At 36.7% G+C, this 19142-nt stretch overlaps 1 protein-coding gene across 1 annotated transcript; it reads left to right on the forward strand.

Moving 5' to 3' along the window:
• The first annotated feature begins 2 nt into the window (after positions 1-2).
• On the forward strand, positions 3-15775 carry LOC146450111 (palmitoyltransferase ZDHHC14-like). The gene is made up of 10 exons (XM_085100735.1): positions 3-372; positions 5383-5543; positions 6357-6512; positions 7485-7510; positions 8719-8830; positions 10290-10344; positions 10891-10993; positions 11764-11873; positions 13618-13705; positions 13914-15775. The coding sequence occupies exons 1-10, from the start codon at positions 203-205 to the stop codon at positions 14067-14069; spliced, it is 1137 nt and encodes a 378-aa protein (XP_084956861.1). The 5' UTR covers positions 3-202; the 3' UTR covers positions 14070-15775.
• Positions 15776-19142: the final 3367 nt, after the last annotated feature.

Raw genomic sequence — 19142 nt, forward strand, 5'->3', positions numbered from 1 at the left:
CGCTCTAATGTATTCGGTGTGGCGCCCTCTGGTTCTCGAATACTTCATCTTCTGTTTGGCAATAAGGAGAAGCAGCCTCGGGTGTAGATAAACCGAGGAATTCGATCATATAGTTCAGCACACTGGAACCCGTGGCTATGGTTAAAGTTTGGGTAGCGAAGAAAACCTGCTTGTGTGCTGCTTTGTGTTAAAGAAAACCTCCATGACTCAAAAGATCTACACACCCATCATGTCAAATCGCAATTGGGAGGTTTTTCCCGGGAGAAACAAGTTTTATTGTAATGGAAGGATTATTATGGCCCGGAATAATGGCGTGTTTTATTTCACCGTGGTGCTCATAGTGGTGACAAGCGCCCTTTTCTTTTCATTTGAGTAAGTATGCAGTTGTTGGTTGCCTTGTGTGGGACGTCATGAGATCACGGTTCATATGCGGACAAAATGTCACAGACGGAAAGACAAAACATCAAAACAATTGCCGTGAATCAGCCGCACTTCCAAGCGGACAGCTTTCCCTTCGTTGCTGTTTTGCACCCTGCACATTTTTTTTTTACCTTGGTGATGCAAAATATTTCCCTAGTACAGTCAAATCGTGTAAGAGTTGATTACTGTTTGGTGTTTTGTTTTGCCAATTATAAATAATACACCGACGCTTATCTGTAATTTAAGTCTTATTTGCATTTCTGTTGTACAGCAGTGCCAGCGTGCTGTTCTGTTTATTTAACTTACTTATTTCTGCAAGTTTTAATTTCAATTTTTTTTCCATCAACTGGGGTACCATTTTAGAATTTGAGGGCATAATTAAATGCTGCTTTGATCAACTTCAGTATTATTTACACATAAGCTTAGTTATTGTTTAATTTTATTTATTATGTGAATTGTTAATATTCTGTCTAACAACTTAAAATTTGTGTTGTTTCTTTTTTTCATAAATTTGCAGGCTGAGTATTTTTTCTCCACTGGACAATATTTCATTATAGTCCTAAACATTTCTAACACACATTTGGTTGTATTTTCATACAATCATTTACTTTTTCTTTGGCAAAAAGCCATTTTAATAGCCAATAAATCAAATGATGATATCTATTTTTAGTATGTATATACCCCAAAACTGCTTCTTTTTGTATGATGTATTACAATTTTAGCTTTTAATTGATTGTATCATAGTTTAATTCAATGTTATTTATTAGCAGATCCACATTAGCCTTTGGCTGTTATTTTCTTTATCTTACTTATCAAATAACGTATGTTTGTTGTATGTATGTGTGTATACCGTCCCTCATAGCTAAATGGGAAATGTATGCATAATTAAGAGGATAATTAAGGGGGATAAACTCTTGCCTTTATTGATAAGGTGGGTTGAATTGCTGAGTACAATGATTGATAATAACTGAAACACAAGCTGCTACAGTGCAGGCCAGAATTAAGCGAACCAAAACATACGCGTAAAACGTGTCTGCAGCGGATGCGTATATGCGTCTAAAAATCTGCAGATGGGCATCTAGTCAGACGTATTAGTATGTATGAGCTAGCTCATTGTTTTCGTATTGTTGAGCTTTCATTGTTCTTTTGAATTGCCTGGGAAAAGCCTTTCAGAAGGGTTTGACAAAGTATGACTACACTTGTCGACTTTCTTGTAGAACCGGCTCAGCGCAAGAACAACTTCATGTTGTTGAGCACATGGAAGAACTTAAAAAAAAACTTGCGGCGAGGCTTACTGTATTTTGGAAACGAAATGATGAATAAAATCTGTAGAATTGAAGATATCAAGACTACAACAGTCAGACTTCTGTGTGTGACAAGCTAAAAGAGGAATAAAACGCCGGGAATGCAGAGTTTAATTTCTAAATTCAGGGCGAAAAACTTTTTTTTTATTCCACTTGTCCATTGGACGAGTAACGTTCAGATTCTGGTTGTCCGAAAGTTAAATTCACTAGTCCGAGAAAATTATCAAAGTGAATAACAAAATGTCATAAAAATACATAGAAATTGTATAATCTGTTTTGTACCAAATCTCGAGTATTTATTTTAACAGTTATTTCAATTTATGTTGTTCTTTGCACTTTTTAATACAACACCATTTCATACAGACACATCAGGGATCACTCACATTTTTTATACATGACTTGAGAAAATGCAGCACGTTAACTTTATGAGGCATTAAAACTGCGATCTAAGATGACTCCTTTGACTCCTCGTCGATTTTAAGGCTTATTCGCTGTAGCGGCGCCTGCTCTGGTTTTTCTTCGTTTTTAGTAAAAGTAACGAGAATGGCTCTGCTCGTGACTCACAAGAGAATCACGGCGAAAACCAGTGGCGGACGATCCATTGATGCCGACATAAAGCCGGCTCGCTTTATCGGCCACTGTCGGAAACTTGCGGCACACAATGCAGAACATTTCATTCTTCTCCACGTCAAATTTAACTCAGGGAAATTCTTTTTTCCATGTTGGTTGGAATTTTCGAATTCGACTTTCTTCATATTTTTTCACAGGTTTTATTACTTGTTTAATAATCACAAAACTTGCCACAACGGTAATCTCCTCGTTCAAGTGCTAATGAAGCCTTGTCTCAAAGAAGGTTGTCATTTCCATATATGGTATGTGGATCCCAGTCTTCATCAAAACAACAGAACCAGATATTCTAGGAAAACGGAAGCGAAAACGGGAAAGTTGCCATGAAAAGAAACCAAACTTCGCGAAACTCAGGCTAGTTTACAGTGTCCAAAATGCTTGGGAACTCAGACCTCAGTAGAAAAGAACAGCTTTTTTAGGCAAACTCTCCCCGTCCCGTAGGACAAGTGCTTTTGGAAATCCACTCGTCCGAGATACGAGAGTACTCGTCTCGGACGGGCGGACGAGTGGAAGTTTTTTGCCCTGAAATTTAAAGATCTGTACTTTGCGAAACGAGCTCTGCGTACATAGACCGTGAAAGGATTTAACTTGTTTGTTTTTTATTTCTAAACGCTATTCTTATTTATTCCTTGCCGCAATGATGACTCGGGTAGTTCGAGAATAATACAGTATTTGTGGGTGAATCATTTAGAGTAAACAAATAAATTACGACCTGGAATAAAATCAGTAAATCCACCAAATGATTTTCAACAGACTTCGCTCCTCTCGCGCTTTTCGGTTCAGATTTGCTGACTTACCGTGAACTTTCCCTGACGTTGACCTCAAGCATTTACTATCTCCGGCCGCAAAATGTAATCGTTCAGTTGACTTTAAAGATCAAAGGCAATTCCGTTGGTTAAAGGCTTAGGGTAAAATAGGAAACTTCAATTTTGCAAAATTTCATTCGGGTCTAGTGTGAGTGATACGATCGATTCCCCGGAACAAACCTAAACGTAAAACACTGAGAGCCTACTGAGTACCGCAACGCTTGATGCATTCCTATATTTGCATTCACTTGGATAAAGCCATAATAGCAACTTTTGCAAGATTGAAAGCTTCTTCTAATGTTGTAAAACACTGACAGAAGCCGTCGTTTCGACGTAGAAAGAAATTGCCACGCTGATAACATCCGGAAGATTTCAGTCACGTGCTAGGCAACCAAATTCCTGCACATGTATCAAGTTTCATTCGACAACAACACGATGTACGGAGGTTCTTGGAAGGAAAACTGGATGCTTTTTTATTCAATCAACACGGGAGCCACAGTGCCTTTCCAATTATAGCCAACTTGTGCCATTTTCACCCATTCGAAGAAACCTCGAAACACTCTCTTTCGAGTCACAATGTGCGTGTAATTTTTAAAACAACTGAAGGCATAACTCGAAACACTCACCTATCATTCACGAGTTCGCGCACAGAGCGCTTTGATTTCGAACAGGTAGTATTCGACTAATTATCTTAGATTTATATTTTCTATAACAAACGTTGAATATTCAGTATCGGCTAGGAGTTGTTTTTAAAGTCACCAGTATTTATGAAGCGGATAAGATTTGAAATATGATAGCTGTCGCTGGCTGATTTCATAAAATGCTAATTTTGTGTTTGTCGTTAACCCGTTGAATTCTTTTCTTTTGTTTGACAATACCACACAAAGAGAACTTACGGGGATGAATAACAATGGCAAAAACGCGCACATTTAGACGCGTCTAAAAATACGCGCATACGCGTTTTTGCTGCATATAAAACACGTCTGCGTAGTTCGCTTAATTCTGGCCTGCACTGTAGATCAAGCTATTTAATACATGCGTCTAATTTCTTGGCTGAGTGATTGTCACATCAGATAGTGATATTAATATATGGGGATATATGGGAATCTTCTCCTCAAATGTTGTTGGCAATTATTATTAGTAAACAAAAAAATTTGTCAATAGATCTCTTACAAGTTTAAGAAATGGTTAACATCCAGTATCATGTAACTGTCAAGTTATGGATGCTTTGCAAGATTACTAAGTACAAAAAAAGCATTAGAGTTCTTAATCTAGTGTTGCAAATCTTAGCATTAGAGTCTTGGGAATCTAACTTTGTGAGTACAGTTGACTCCTAATAACTCAAACCTTCAAGGGAAATTGAAAAAGGTTCAAGTTATCGGGAGTTGAAGTTATCGAGGGTAAAATTATATAGAAAATGACCTGAAAGGAAAAGGAACATTGGTTCGAGTTAGCGCAACGTTCAAGTTAGCAAGGGTTCGAGTTATTGGGAGTCAACTGTACTTAGGACTCCTGCCAAGCACATCCATATAACTCAATGGTACACTGGAAAGTTGTGGCATTTGTCATTTCTTTCATGCATTGGGATGCTATTCACATGCTCAGTTACTTTATACCCCAGAAATCCAGAAAAAAAGTTTAACCAGCTTGGTTTTTGTAAGAGCTTTAATATGCCGTTTTTCACCCTTAAATAGCCTCTAAGGTTTTCTTCAACTGTAGAGTGGGTGACAGAACTTTTAGCAGAAAGTGTCTCTAAGTTAGCTTAATCTGTAGCAAATGGGAAACAAAACTGGAGATTTATTTTAATTTTTATTTTAAAGATATACCTTCAAATAAATTTCAGTGATTGTAAAGATTGTGGACAGCTTTGGATATTGTTGACACTTTTTAAATTTTATATTGTCTGCCAGTTCTGTAAAAATTTCAAAATTTACAGCTGCTATAATTTGAACAAAAGGTCATTGAAATGTCAATTTTCCCATTAAGATTTTAACATTTCACAAGAAAGTTTTGTTGGTAAAATCCTGAAAATGTAGTCAACAGCAGAAAAATAATTTTAAAAGCATGTAGCCTTTAGTGAATTGTATTGCCCTGGTTAAATAAAGATTACTGTACATCACATTACAAGTCATTGTACCAAACTCAAAATGTCTGCATGCTTGAAAAAGTTATGAATTATTTAGGAGTTGGTGGATTTCTGATTTTGTCTTGTTTCTGTTTTACAGTTGTCCATATTTATTTGAAAAGGTGTCTCCAGCCACCCCGTTTATAGCAGCTTGGTTATTTATTTTTGTTATGTCAACATTACTTCGAACGGCATTCAGTGACCCAGGCATAGTGCCCAGAGCTTCAGCAGAAGAGGCGGCATACATTGAAAAAACATTAGGTAACAAAAATGCAAATGCATTTATTTGCTTCTAAGCCAAGTATACGTGTTGTGGTTCAAAAATGTTTTGGTTTAAAAAATTTTCAAACCAGTTTGATTTGTATTTTCTTTGTCTCTGATTATGGTAATGAACACTGTGCAAAGAAAAATAAAAATTGAAATGGTTTGAAAAATTTTAAACCACAACATATGTGTATTTAATAGTGGTGAAAAAAGGAAATGCCTTGCTTTGGGTATTTGGCCCAAAAAGTAATCAAGTGGGTCTGATAGATTTTTCTTGTTCCCCTGCTGAATAGTCTTCTGCACAGGTCTGACACAATAAACAAGGCACACACACCACAATATCATGTGTAATCTGTAAAATATAACCTCTCCGCCTGGTGCAAATGTCTTCGTTTTGAAAACCACAGAGGTAACCAAATTCTTCCACGTGTTTTCTTATGCTGCAGCTACTGTCTAGTAGTGCTGGGATTGTCACTCTTCAAACACTTAATAAACTGAAACTTAAAATGAATCAATTTGGAAAAAAAACTTATTAATTATCCTTGTGAATTGCAGTCTGACTGAAGACAGCTTCAATGGCTGACATTTTATAAGTCAGAGTTTATAAATTACTAAGTAAACATGGCTACTTTAGTTGTAAATAAATAAATAGCCAATTACTTGTAAAGTGTTTGTGAGGATTTTTTATGTAAAGTACAAAGTTGCACTAGTTATGTTTTCAGTTTTCAAATTATGCAACAACATGCATCGCATCCTTAAAAATGTTTTGAGAAGTTTATGTTGATTTATTGTGTTTTTTTTTTCTCCTAGAAACTCCTAATCAAGATCCGCAAACATATCGGCCTCCTCCTAGAGTGAAAGAGATCACTCTAAATGGACAAACTGTTAAACTTAAGTTTTGTTTTACGTGTAAAATATTTCGTCCACCCAGAGCATCGCATTGCAGCATGTGCGATAACTGTGTAGGTAAGTGGCGATCTTTACATGCGTGTGACAAGGATCATGTGGATGCTACAACACTGTAACTGCTATATGCTGCCCTTGGTTTGAGATCTAACGATAACTATATGGTCAAACCACTGGCAGTTAAAACATTGCCAACCCTCGGAGACCAAGCCTTTGCTAATGCAGCTCCTCGATTATAGAATGGGCTACCTCTGGAACTCAGGAAGGAACACAGTATTAACATTTTTAAACGGAAACTTAAGACTCTCCTTTTTAAAAGAGTATATCTTGATTAGTCCTTTAGAATAACTTTTATACGATTTTTAATTTTTAACAGAATTGGTTAGCATGATGTTTATGATCTAATTTTTATGCCTTTACAGTTTACTTTTTAACACTATATAATATTGTTTAATTAACGCCATTTGTAAAGCGCATTTGAAAACTTTAGTTGAATTTGCACTTAAGAAATTATTATTACTATTATTATTATTATTATTATTATTATTACTGGTTTTTGAAGGTCGGGTGAAACTGGCTCGATATAATTTAGCCTGTTGAGTTTTTGACATTCTTTCTGCAGTTTATATTTTTCCCACTTAAAGTAGCCTTGCAACAGGCAATTCCTCAACACTTATGTAATGCAAGGTGACATCTTTTAGTCTTTACTTTATGAAATGTTATAGGCACCTCAATTTTACCCAGAGAGAGTGTGAAAACAGTGCAAGTTATAACTATTTTAATGTGAATGTTTGATAAAGTGATGTTATTATTTCTTTTAAATTTGCCAAACAAGCAATTACATATGTACAGTTACCATCTAAACAAGAAACGATAATCTTCATTCATTCTGTGTTTGTCAATTTTTGATTATTTCAGCAGAAGTGTCAATGTATTTAATTTAAAGTAAGGTTCAGACTTTTTGTTTTCATCTGGAAATGCACATACATGTAGAAAATTAATTGATTGAATGCTTTGCTTTCTTGTTCTCAGAACGGTTCGACCATCACTGTCCGTGGGTGAGTATTTAAAAATAAGTTTCTAAAATAATGATATTTTCAACTCCTTTCAAACTTAAAATAATATTAAAATAGAACATCTATTGAAAGAACTGCTCCACTGGCTGCCTGTGACCACGAGAATAGAATTCAAGACTTTTAAGCCTAGCAGATGTGCTAATTAACCCTATGTAGACCGGGTTTCCTTGTTTTGTCTTCTGAGGCTAGTGGTGGGGGAATAAGAACAACCTTTGAAACCTATGAAAAGCAGGCTTTTTCAGTAATTGTCCCAATGCTCTGGAAAAATTTACTTGATTGTATTTGAACTAAAAATTCCTTAAGTACTTTCAAAACTAGTATAATTTTAAAACCCTTTTATTTGAAATTTAATACATCGTAATTTGATTTGATTAGTTTTAAATAATTTGTTCATCTTTATCATTATACTGTTAGTGTTTAGTTAGTTAAGAGTGATTCAACTGGTGATGATATGTATTAAAAGTACTGTCTAGTAGTTTTTTTAGTAGAATTGGCACTATGTTATTATTATTATTATTATTATTATTATTATTATTATTATTATTATTATTATTATTATTATTATTATTATTATTATTATTATTATTATGGCAGTAAAAACTTCTGGATGCCCAGATTACCTAAACAATGATTGGGCGGCCAGCCATAGCCAATCAATGTAACGACAAAAGTCCATACAATTAAACTCCGAACTTCTAATCATAAAAATCCTAGTAGTTAAATTCTAAAACTATTTACCATCCATAAAATCCTCAATCTAAATACTAAAAGTTCTGTTCATCGCGAGAGAAAACACTTATTATTATTATTATTATTATTATTAATTATTATTATTATTATTATTATTAATTATTATTATTATTATTATTATTATTATTATTATTATTATTATTATTATTATTATTATTAACTGGTCGGGTTGCTTTTAAAGCTTTCAAAATAAGAAGTCATCAGATGTATCTGCTTCACGTTTTTGCTGCAAAACACACATTTCTCAACTTGATTTTAATAAGCTGTATGTATGTGTGTCACAAGTACACATACATTGTGACTTGCGTAAAAAAAATCATTTTGGATGATAAGTCTGATCAATATAGCAATCAAGTTTATGAAGACACCCACCAAAACAAGAAGAAATGTATCCCGCGCTCCACTATTGGTTACTAGCTTGTTTTTCTGTTTTGTCATAGGTCGGTAACTGTGTAGGAAAGAGGAACTACAAGTTTTTCTTCATGTTTCTTGTATCGCTGTCAATCTACTGCTGTTATCTATTTGCTTTTGTGGTAACTCATCTTGTAATGTGTAAGTTGTTACTTTTTTTTATTTATTGAAATACGTGTGATCATAGTATTTATTGCATGGTAAATAAATGAGAATGATGAAGATATTATTCAGTCAGAGGCACAGGCGTACTCGGAAAAAGAAAAATTAATACTAGTCCTCCCAACAGGAGTTGCACCTGCATGTATGACCTTCCGATTACTAATTAAAATCGGATGCTCTACCACTGAGCTACAGAGAAACTCATGGGAGCTAAGGCCATTAAACTAGGTTCATGGGACAAACATCCTGCATACTGCTAGGATTGGAATGTTGATGTGTGGTATATGAAATAAATGAAGGACTATATATTGTTGCATACCATAAATGATCTAATTAACGCTCCCTCTCTTATGAACGCCTCCTATCTAATTAACGCCCCCCTAAGCTGTCAAGTTTGTATTAAACGCCCCTCTTTAACAAACGCCCCCTGTCTAATAAACACCCGCCTTCCCTGAAAACCACACATAAACTAGAAACAGATGTACAATACAATCAATCAATCAATTTATTTGCGTTCTTGCTTAATTTACACCGGTGTGCGAGTTGCGTCTTGACATTGAGCTTTAAGAACTACCAGTACCCTTTTCTGCCACTTTGTATGTATCATATACCGTTGTGGATTTGTAGGCGGTTTAGACCTATTAGCGGACGGACTTGATAGTCTGCTCAAGCTCTGTCATTTAGGTTTATATAATACCGTATTTAGGTTACCATGTTACAGTTATTAGAATAAACGCCTCTCTCTTTTAAACGCCTCTTATCTTTTAAACGCCCCCCTCGAACCCTTGAAATTCAATAAACACCCACGGCTTTTATTAGATCATTTACGGTAACCAACATATGGTGCATTTCAGATTGCTTTTGTTTTTGCTGGAGTTTTTGTATGTGGCCTTGAATTCCTTCAGAAAACACTTCATTTTGTGATAAAAACTATGATTTTGCCCATAATCCAAGCTTTTTATTTGCAAATGAAGTAAAAAGGGGGAAATAAAACATTGGAGCAACATTTCCTGAAGGAATTAAAAATTAAAGTGATATGAAATGCACAATAGGTTGGTGATGAAGACACTGTGAAGAATGCTGGAAGTGATCAGATTTCTTCGTTTAAACCCTATGTTTAGGAACAATTCCACAAACACTGTTTGCTTTTTTGGATCTTTACACTTTAAGTGTTAAAATAAATTTGTTCCTGTTCTCTCAAGAGATTCTGTTTCTTTGTGTAAGTAGCATTGATTTCCCTCATTTTGAATTTTAGGCACCTCCTTTGCATTAATTTCCTTTATTGGGAAGTAAATTTTCCTTCCATTCATGTTAATTTAGGTCACGTTACTTTCCAATACCGTAATTAACATGAGGGTTAATTTCCCATAATAAGGTCTCTTTCTCTGAAGAAAAGTAGTCATGTTGACTGATGCATTTTCCCTTTTTTTTTATACAGTGTCGCAAGGAAAGGATTCATCATTTATTTCTGCTATGAAACAGTCTCCTGCAAGATATCCTTTTAAGTCTGTCATAATAATTGGACAACCTTTTGTAAATGGATCCTGACACCTGTCTTGAACTGAGTTTACTCATGTAATGATAACCAATGTTGCTGTCGGATACTACATGACTGAGGCCAATTTTCCGCAACATACATTGCATAATAACGAGGGTATAAAGTCATATTTCACAATGCTTGGTCAAGGGCTATCCAATATACAGATGGAACTGTATTGTACCACGACAAGATCTAAATAAATATTGTTGTCTAAACTCTGCCTACTGTTCTATCATACTTCGATGGAAATCATTTTTGAACTTTTTCAGTAGTGCTATTTACATCTCCCAGGAACACTTTGAAACAATTATGTTGGATGTTATAGGGACAGATGTACCTTTATTTAACAGTCTGTTAACTTCCCTTGTGTACTACAGATACATCTGAAATTTTGCAGGATGCAGCGTCCATCCTTTGAAACTTGTACGTGTAGATGTGCATATTTTTGTTCATAACAAAGTGCTTCATTGTCCAGGGTAGCTTCCTTGACTGACCACACTATCCTAGAAGCCATCATCTGCTTTTTCTCAATTTGGTCAATAGTTGGATTGACAGGCTTTCATTCATATTTAGTTTCTTCCAATCAAACTACAAATGAAGATGTAAGTAGAACACCATGGTGCAAATCTTGTGAGAGGTCCACTGGTTCATAATCATTGTTTCATTTGAGGGAACAGGATGGGTGCAGAGGTGCGAGAATTCACTTCCCATGGGCACCAATGTCAATGGCTTGTATCCCAGGCCTCACACCACACGCAGCTGTGTCCCTGGTATCAATAATTTTTAAAGTACATGTAGTTGTCTGCAGGTCTAGTCAAAGTAGGTGGCAGTTGGAGACAATTCACACAACCTTGTAATTGAACATCAAGGCAAAGTCACTTGCACTCAATTAGATTCTCATACACTGCCAGCTTCTGGTAACGAAATCAATGGTTTGTATTTCCCTTGATCTGAGAATTACCCACTTTTTCTAAATTCAAAGGTGATCCACAATGCAAGGCTGCAAGCCAGACATTGATTGAGATTGACCCACTTCGTCCCACTGTATCTTTGATTGAATTCAAACACAAATGTTACAGATTAAAGTCTAGTAAATTCATTGAATTGTACCCTGTAGTGTGTATTATTAGCATTACATGCAGTGGAGAATTTTTGCCAGAAATAAAAAAAAATGTGCATTCCAAAATTTGACTTTTCCATAAGTTTCTTCAAACTGTAGTTTTGATTCAGCTCCAGCAAATAAGGTTTTCTTATTTCAAAATTGCAGACTGAGATCATTATTTTTAAAATTGTTATTCTTATCATCATCGTCATTATCACCGTTATAATTATTAATTTGTGATTGAGTGAAAACGTGTGTTTGATTTGACAGATCAAGGGGTCATTCTCATCGCGGAGTGGCCAAGGCAATATCAACCCCTACAGTGAAGGGTCAATGTGGAAAAACTGTGCTGCTGTCCTATGTGGGCCCCTGCACCCCAGGTAACTAGCTAACACAACAAAATAATGATTGAGATGCAGGGGAAAAAAAAAAACAAATAACGTAATAATTATTGATACAGTAAATGAATGAAATAGAAAATTCCAAATAATTTTAAACCCAATGCTGTTGCCTAAGAAAAATTTCACGGAGCCCACAAGGCCAAAAGCAGAGAAGTTAGGAGCCCAACATGTGAAGTGTTAGGTGCTGCTGCAAAATGTTTAGGTACCCAGGTCAATTTCTCGGGTGCCCCCAGCTACCAGGCTCCTTTTGGGCAGCAGTCTTGAAGGTAAGTTAAAGGTGGTCGCACTCGATCCTGAGTGGCCCACATGACTGGAGCTTAGCCCAATTTCTGTAGCATGAAGCAACTAGGAGTACTGCTGCTCCCCCCTGGATGGGATGCTTGTTCATCGCAGAGTTACCCCGGCAGTATGTCGCTGGTACCCATTTATACACCTGGGTGAAGAGAGACAATAGCTGTGGTCACACTACGCACTTTTTCCCGAGGGAAAATTGATTTACCCAGGGAAAATTTACCTGAGTTCACCCGAGGTAAATTTATCTCGGGTTTCATTTTCCCCAGGTGAAAAGGTAACACTGAAGAAAACACTCCAGGTATTTACAAGGGACTGACAGAATTAAATTTCATGCCGCATAAACGTATTTTTTGCGCTCAAATCGAAAACAACCTGTTAGAAAATCACGCAGATGAAAGAGAAATAGTTCTCCTCTTTTCATTACTTTTTTTTTACGTTTTGCAACGAGCAAGGGGATCGCGAGTGGTTTTTCTTCAGCGTCTGATACTGGTTTCTGAAACGAAATATAGCCGATTAATAGCTATAGCAAACAAGGAAACTAAATCTTCAGTAATTTCAGCCAAATGGAACGTGTACTGATTGCAAATGATTTATACTTACACGTTCGATCTGAACCACGCCATCTTCTTTCTTTATACACACGCACACGCACGCCACAAAAGCGACAAAAGACTTGCACTTCGACGTTTTTCAAGTAAAACGTGACGCGATAAAATCAACTCTGTCATCAGCGCGTTTGCCGACAAGCATCTATTGGCTAACTACCTTGGGATTTCAGTTTACCCCTTCAAAACATGTAGGGTAACTGTCAAGGGAAATTCTATTGTTCTCTTGACATATTCAAGCATCGATGGGAAAAATTTACCCTAGGTAATGTACCTGGGGAAAAATCGGTCACACTTCTAAATTTAAGTTTCCCTAGGTAAAACTGTCAACAAGTCAAGTTTACCTAGGGCAAAAGTCACAGTGTGGCCACAGCTGATGTGGAGCAAAGTTTCTTGTCTAAGTAAACAACAAAGCAATGCAGAGACCTGAACCTGGCCTCGAACCAGTGAACCTCGGATCTTCCGACTGACCGATCGAAAGCCGGATGCTCTATCCACTACACCACCATACCTCCAGCAGCCGTGAATCTCCTCTGAAAATAATTAACTGTAAAATAATCACTCCCCTAAATCCCGCTCCCTCTGAGTCCAATTCCAAATTAAGTACATAATTGAAGTCTTGTGGCTCAAACATATTGAGACAAATAATTTATAAATCTCAAAAGAAACGTTTTCATTTCAATAACTGATCATGCCTTTTCTGTAAGTTATCCTTGATGTCGCTGATTATCAGTTTGCTTCTTGTGTGTCCCGTAAATAAAACCATTATCCACCAGCTGGTCATTTGATGTGCCTTAATGCTAACCTTGGCTTTGTTATTTTAGTTTAATAAACAGAAGAGGAGTTATTATACCTGAACCTCCGGAATCAGACAAATATGGAGCAGTGAGGACGACATCCACTGCACCCATGGTAAGCTTGCTTATGTATTCAAACCTCAATTTTATCCTTACTCTTACTACTTGATGCACACCAAGCAAAACGAAAATAGATTCTAATCACAGGTTTTTTCTGGTCACAGTTCTCGATATACGGTTTTGGTTTGCTTTCTTGTGTTTGTTGCTAGGACAAGGATAGTTAGGAGCTGGTCATTGAAACAGATTTTTTTTCTTTTTTTCAGTCTCCAACACCATTAAGCTCAAAGAATGGTATAACACTAACACATGATGCCAAGAAAGCAGAAGAAGAACACAGCAACTTATTGCCTGGAGCTCAGGAACAAGACAGTCTTCAAGCTGACAGTGAGAGGGGGCTGGTTAAACTTAGTAGCGTATAATAACAGTGCATGCTGTGTAGTAGGTTTTGTCACATTATATGGCATGAGCATGGAATAGTACAGCAGTTATCAGGGCTATTTATTTGTCCTTTAGTTAGTATATTGAGTTTTACGGGTCAAATGTGACAATTGTGAGATGGAAAGTTGGTTTCATTGGCAAGAGAAGTGTAGTTTGTTAGATACATGGGAATTAACCTGAGTATCAGGTTTTGCTTGTTTTTGTAGGAGGGGGGTGAGGGTGGGTGCAAGACAAAGGAAATGGAAAGAAAAGCCTGACACAAGATGTTTTGATTCAATCCTTCCAGCAACTCACTACACAATACATGTCTCTCAAAATTAGGGCCAATCAAAATGACCTTTGTGTTTCATCCAATCAGTGTAAATGTCTGGAATCCAGATGTTCACCACGACCCAATGAATACTTTTGTGTCAGGTCTTCCTTCCTCTTTCCCTCTCCCCTTAGGAGGACTTACACATGGATGAAAAGAAGACTGAACTTTCCTTTGATTGGCCTCAGTTCAGAATAAGGACACAAAGAACTACTGCAGCAACACTTTAAAAGTGCAGAGCATTTTACTGAAGTACTAGCTCATTTTTCAGATGTGCTTAGTGACTTGGCTTTGAGTGGAAACAAGGCTAGAGTTGATTTTGCGTTGATATGAACCTTGGGGGCTCGGTATAAAAGGCAACTAGTTAGCATAAGAGAAACATGATTTTCATATGAAAAGCAGTGAGGTTTGTAGCCAAACAAAATGAACTCCAGCCCCTCTTCAACACAAGGGCCAGCTCACTAAGTACACCACTATAAAAGGAATATTATTAGTGTAAAAATGTAAGAGGTATTGTAGTTGAAGAGTTCCAAAGCAATATCTCAAGGCTAATCAGTTACTGTAAAATCTCTTTTAACCTGTCCTCTCCTTTGGAAGTTTAATTTTGTCCCACCTTTCCAATATCCCCTCCCCGCCCTTGGGACATCAGAGTTTGTAATAATTCAGCATTAAGCCACACATTTTATCCTTTGTTGATAACAAAAACAATCATAAACTATTATTAAAGTGAGATTTATTTTATTTTTTTACAAAGATTAAATTAATTTGAAATAAGATCCCCTTCTGTTATAACTCCTCCCTCCTTCATGAAGCCTGAGAGCTTTTACAGTAACTCTTATAATAGGAAAAAGTCAACAAACACACCCAGAATTATTTGTGCTGTTCAGTGTCTATGGACACTGTAAGTAGTGTGAGGGGGTGTTGGACAATACCAAAGCACTGTTGGGGATTTCTATGTACATTAATCTGTAGAGGAAATGCATGGGTAACATTATTGATCCTAAAATGTTTAGCCAGAAAAAAAATAGAGGTAAAGTGCAGCCAAAATCCAATTTTGACATCGTTGTTCTACATCAGTTTGCCACACCATTCTTTGTCCCCATTATTTTTATTTTGATACTAAGGCTGAATGTACATATTTAATAAGGTAAGAAGTATTTTTTTTTTTTTTTACTGCCATTTGTTACTCTCTCTTTTTCTTTTACCCGAGCAGAAAATTGAGAGCTGTATATGTCCACTTGTACTAAGTTGTGATGAGGCTTTCCCTTCTTTGAGAAAAGAAAAGAGAGTCTGTTCATAGGTGTCACAGTAAAATATCATCAGCCTTGAAATGCAATTATTTGAAGTTTGAGAACATGTTTCATTTTACTTTTGGAATGTGCTTGGTTCAATTAATCCATTAGTTGTTTGTCATTGGTAAGATCACTTAACAGTTTTTATCTCTTGAAAATTTGTTGTACACTTTCCTCTTAATTTGTAATTTCTTATATTTTTTCTAGGGGGTGGGGGGGGGGCGCTGATACGACATCAACTAATTAGTCTGCATTTCATGTTTTAGCTTTCAAAATTTGTAGAAGAGTCACTCGTCTTTCTTTTATAATTCGTTGTTACTACCATACTGGCACTAAAGGAAGTATTTTCATGAACACAGTCACAAGTAATACTTTATTTATATCTGTACATTTTCTAGCTAAGCAACCATAGTTGCGATTTCACATGTGGGAACACAGGGATTGTCAGGGACACCGGGGCCGGTTATTTAAACAAAGTTTATCCAAGGCTTAATAGAACCATAGTCTAAACCAATTTCAATATGACCAGCTTAATGAGTTAAACATCTTCTGTAAAACTGCACTAAGGCATATGACAGTGACTAGACTTTTCTGCTTAAAATGAGCCATTTATAAACAGCTACATAGGTGAATTGATTGTCTTAACAACAGCATCAACAAGCACAAGCCCCGTTGTTAATATTATTTATGTCAGTGTCATCTTTAAATATGTTTAAGTGTATTGAAACCACTCAGGCATGCTGCCTCTGTACTTACAATGCTGCACTTGAAATCTGGTGGTGGGTGATTCCAGTGACTGTCTGGCCACTTGCTTTACATTCATTTCTATGGCCTCTTTGTGCATCCTGACACACCATGCAGTCAATAACTAGGTTGTCGACAGTGCCAGAACAGTCCTGTTTAGCCCCCCTTTGATCTCCTTGCATTAAGCCATATCTCATTAGATGATGACTAGCATCTACAAGGAGGCACGACGTGTACCACTTATATAAGGTGTTTAAACATGTTATTGGTCGCTGGTTGTCTTTCGTAAATTCCCCTGGCTTAGGTAACAAACTAGTTTTCCCTCTGGAAAACCATAAGGGAAAGTCCCTTACATATACCGCAGTTGCTTCAATACTTCTAGCCACGTCCTGATGTAAGACAACTACCTTCTTCCACCAAAAATGTGCAAGGAGATCTGGGCCAGGCGCACTCCAGTTCTTCTTCTCTCTGATCGTCTGCCTGTCAGTTTAAAGTCGGTTGTGGGTATCTCAGCAACTGCTTCCCTCATTGCCTCTCTAACATCCTCAATCCATTCCATTCCAGCATTTATTTATTTATTTATTATTATTATTATTATTATTATTATTATTATTATTATTATTATTATTATTATTATTATTATTATCATTATCATTATTATTAAAGCCATGTCAAACTCAAGTGGGAAATGCAACCCGAACTCTTTAGAAAAGTGGTATGATTGGATGTTTTCTATATAACACATTTCAATTTTTCATATGAGGGCAAACTATACTGGAGTGGTTCATCAAGTATCAGTCATGATAGATGTAAGGATCACTACTTGTAAACCAAGCGAGCAGAATACTTCTCTCGTGTAACTAGATCTTTGTTAGCATGATAATGTTCCTAAGGTTAATGAGACATTCATACTCAACAGCTTCTTTGTCAATAGGGATGCGATAACTTCTACTGTAATTTGTAACTAATCTGCATTTGTATCAACTATTTAAGGGGCTTACACACTATACTGTGCCCATTACCTCTTTACAAAGATTTTTATTCCCCTAAAGAAGTGAAGACTTTGTTTTGTAGAGGAAGAAAATGTTCTTTCATTGTCAGACTTACTTATACATACTGTACACATAATTTATGATAAATTTGCATGCGTAACTTGATAACAGGCAAGCCGGAACTGGAAGAATTGAGCTTATGAGCTCCAGTTCCTCGCTTCACCTGGTTTAAGATATAACAAACAAAACGGCTTTCTTTCTGATGATTTCAATTCCAACTGTGCAATAAATTAGCAGTAAACATGTCATGCAGACATGCAAATGTCTGCAGAGGAAACATTTTACAGCCTTTACAGGCTACAGTGTTGGCATTCTAATTAAACAGGTGGAATGGAAGTCACCAGAGAGAACTGACTACTGGTTTTCCACACAGCACTGTCAATCTGGCAAAATTGCAGTCTATGCAGTGGGTTCATTTCCAATATAGATCTATATGAACTTTGTATTTTCCATTATGATTGTTAAGCAGGCACCCCAATGAAAGTGAATGCAGACTGATAAATGATTATAGTAGAGATAATCATAACAGCCATACTCTTTGTAAACATAATGGCAAACCTAGTCAATCGTAGTTTGAATAGGACAGGTTGTTTTAAAGTTTAAAGAAATAGTTCTTCTATGAAAGGGCAAGCCCCTCTTTCCTTTCACACCTATGTGGCTGTAAACTGGGGATGTTGATGCCATCCAGTTGTGGTATCTTTGCTCCCTCAATTCTCCTCTGCAAATTTCTTACTATCACAACAGCAATATGAAGATTTGTTTTTTCCTCGCGAAGCGAGGGCCGAAGGCCCGAGCGTAGCGAGGTTAATAAATTTGTCGGGCCGAAGGCCCGCCGAAGGCCGCGCTCGGGAGCTAAGCCGTGAAAATTCGAGCCGAACATATATTTATATATATGTATGTATGTATGTATGTTTATATATTTCCGTGAAGGTGTCCGCATATTGCCTAGTATGAATGACGTCAGGTTGTCTGGCGTCGTCTGCAGCAAAATTTGCATACATCGGGAAAGTTTGCGTGTCGGATAAAATTTAATCAATATTCCCTGGATCCAGATCAATCTCTCCAGAATCTTTTCCCTTTCTTCCAGAAATCTTTTTTGTGAAAGATTGCATTGAAGAAATTACACGTTTTGTGGCCGCGGTAAAATAATTTTCCGTGGGAAATAAATTCATCGAACACGACAGCATTGTACGCCCGTTGTACATTTCATCTCGTCAGAAATAGATTTTTAACCGCAAACCGCAAACTAGCCTGTGGAACTACGAAAAGACCATGCTCATCAAAATAGTTGCTATGTTCAGAAACCTTTTAATCTCCTCATTCGATGCTACAATACGAGTAAAGAGGGCTTTCCACCCAGCCCCAGCTTCGCGAGGTTTTGCGAGTCACGTATTTCTAGTTAATGAATGATTTTCCAGTAATCAGATACCTATGTTATGCGCACAGGATTCTGGGATCGCCAGGGGGCAAACATTGCAAGTCGCCAGAAAGAAATGTATGGCATAAAGTTGTTTCTTCGTCAAAAACAGTGATTTCGGGCAAAAACTAACGCATTTTCGCCGTGATTTTGTAAAAAGCGGAGGTGACTAATGTTGGTGCGTGGAAATTGTAAGATTTTGTGTTATAACTGGGATGAAATCTATCGATAAATGCGAA

This window comes from Pavona decussata, unplaced genomic scaffold (assembly GCF_977016875.1).
Source record: "Pavona decussata unplaced genomic scaffold, jaPavDecu1.1 SCAFFOLD_510, whole genome shotgun sequence".
Taxonomy (NCBI): Eukaryota; Metazoa; Cnidaria; class Anthozoa; order Scleractinia; family Agariciidae; genus Pavona; species Pavona decussata.

Coding starts and splice junctions, on each gene's coding strand:
- LOC146450111 (XM_085100735.1), top strand. CDS start 203: ATGACTCAAAAGATCTACACACCCATCATGTCAAATCGCAATTGGGAG. Junction 7,511..8,718: donor TCGACCATCACTGTCCGTGG/GTGAGTATTTAA, acceptor GTTTTGTCATAG/GTCGGTAACTGTGTAGGAAA. Junction 10,994..11,763: donor ATCAAACTACAAATGAAGAT/GTAAGTAGAACA, acceptor TTGATTTGACAG/ATCAAGGGGTCATTCTCATC.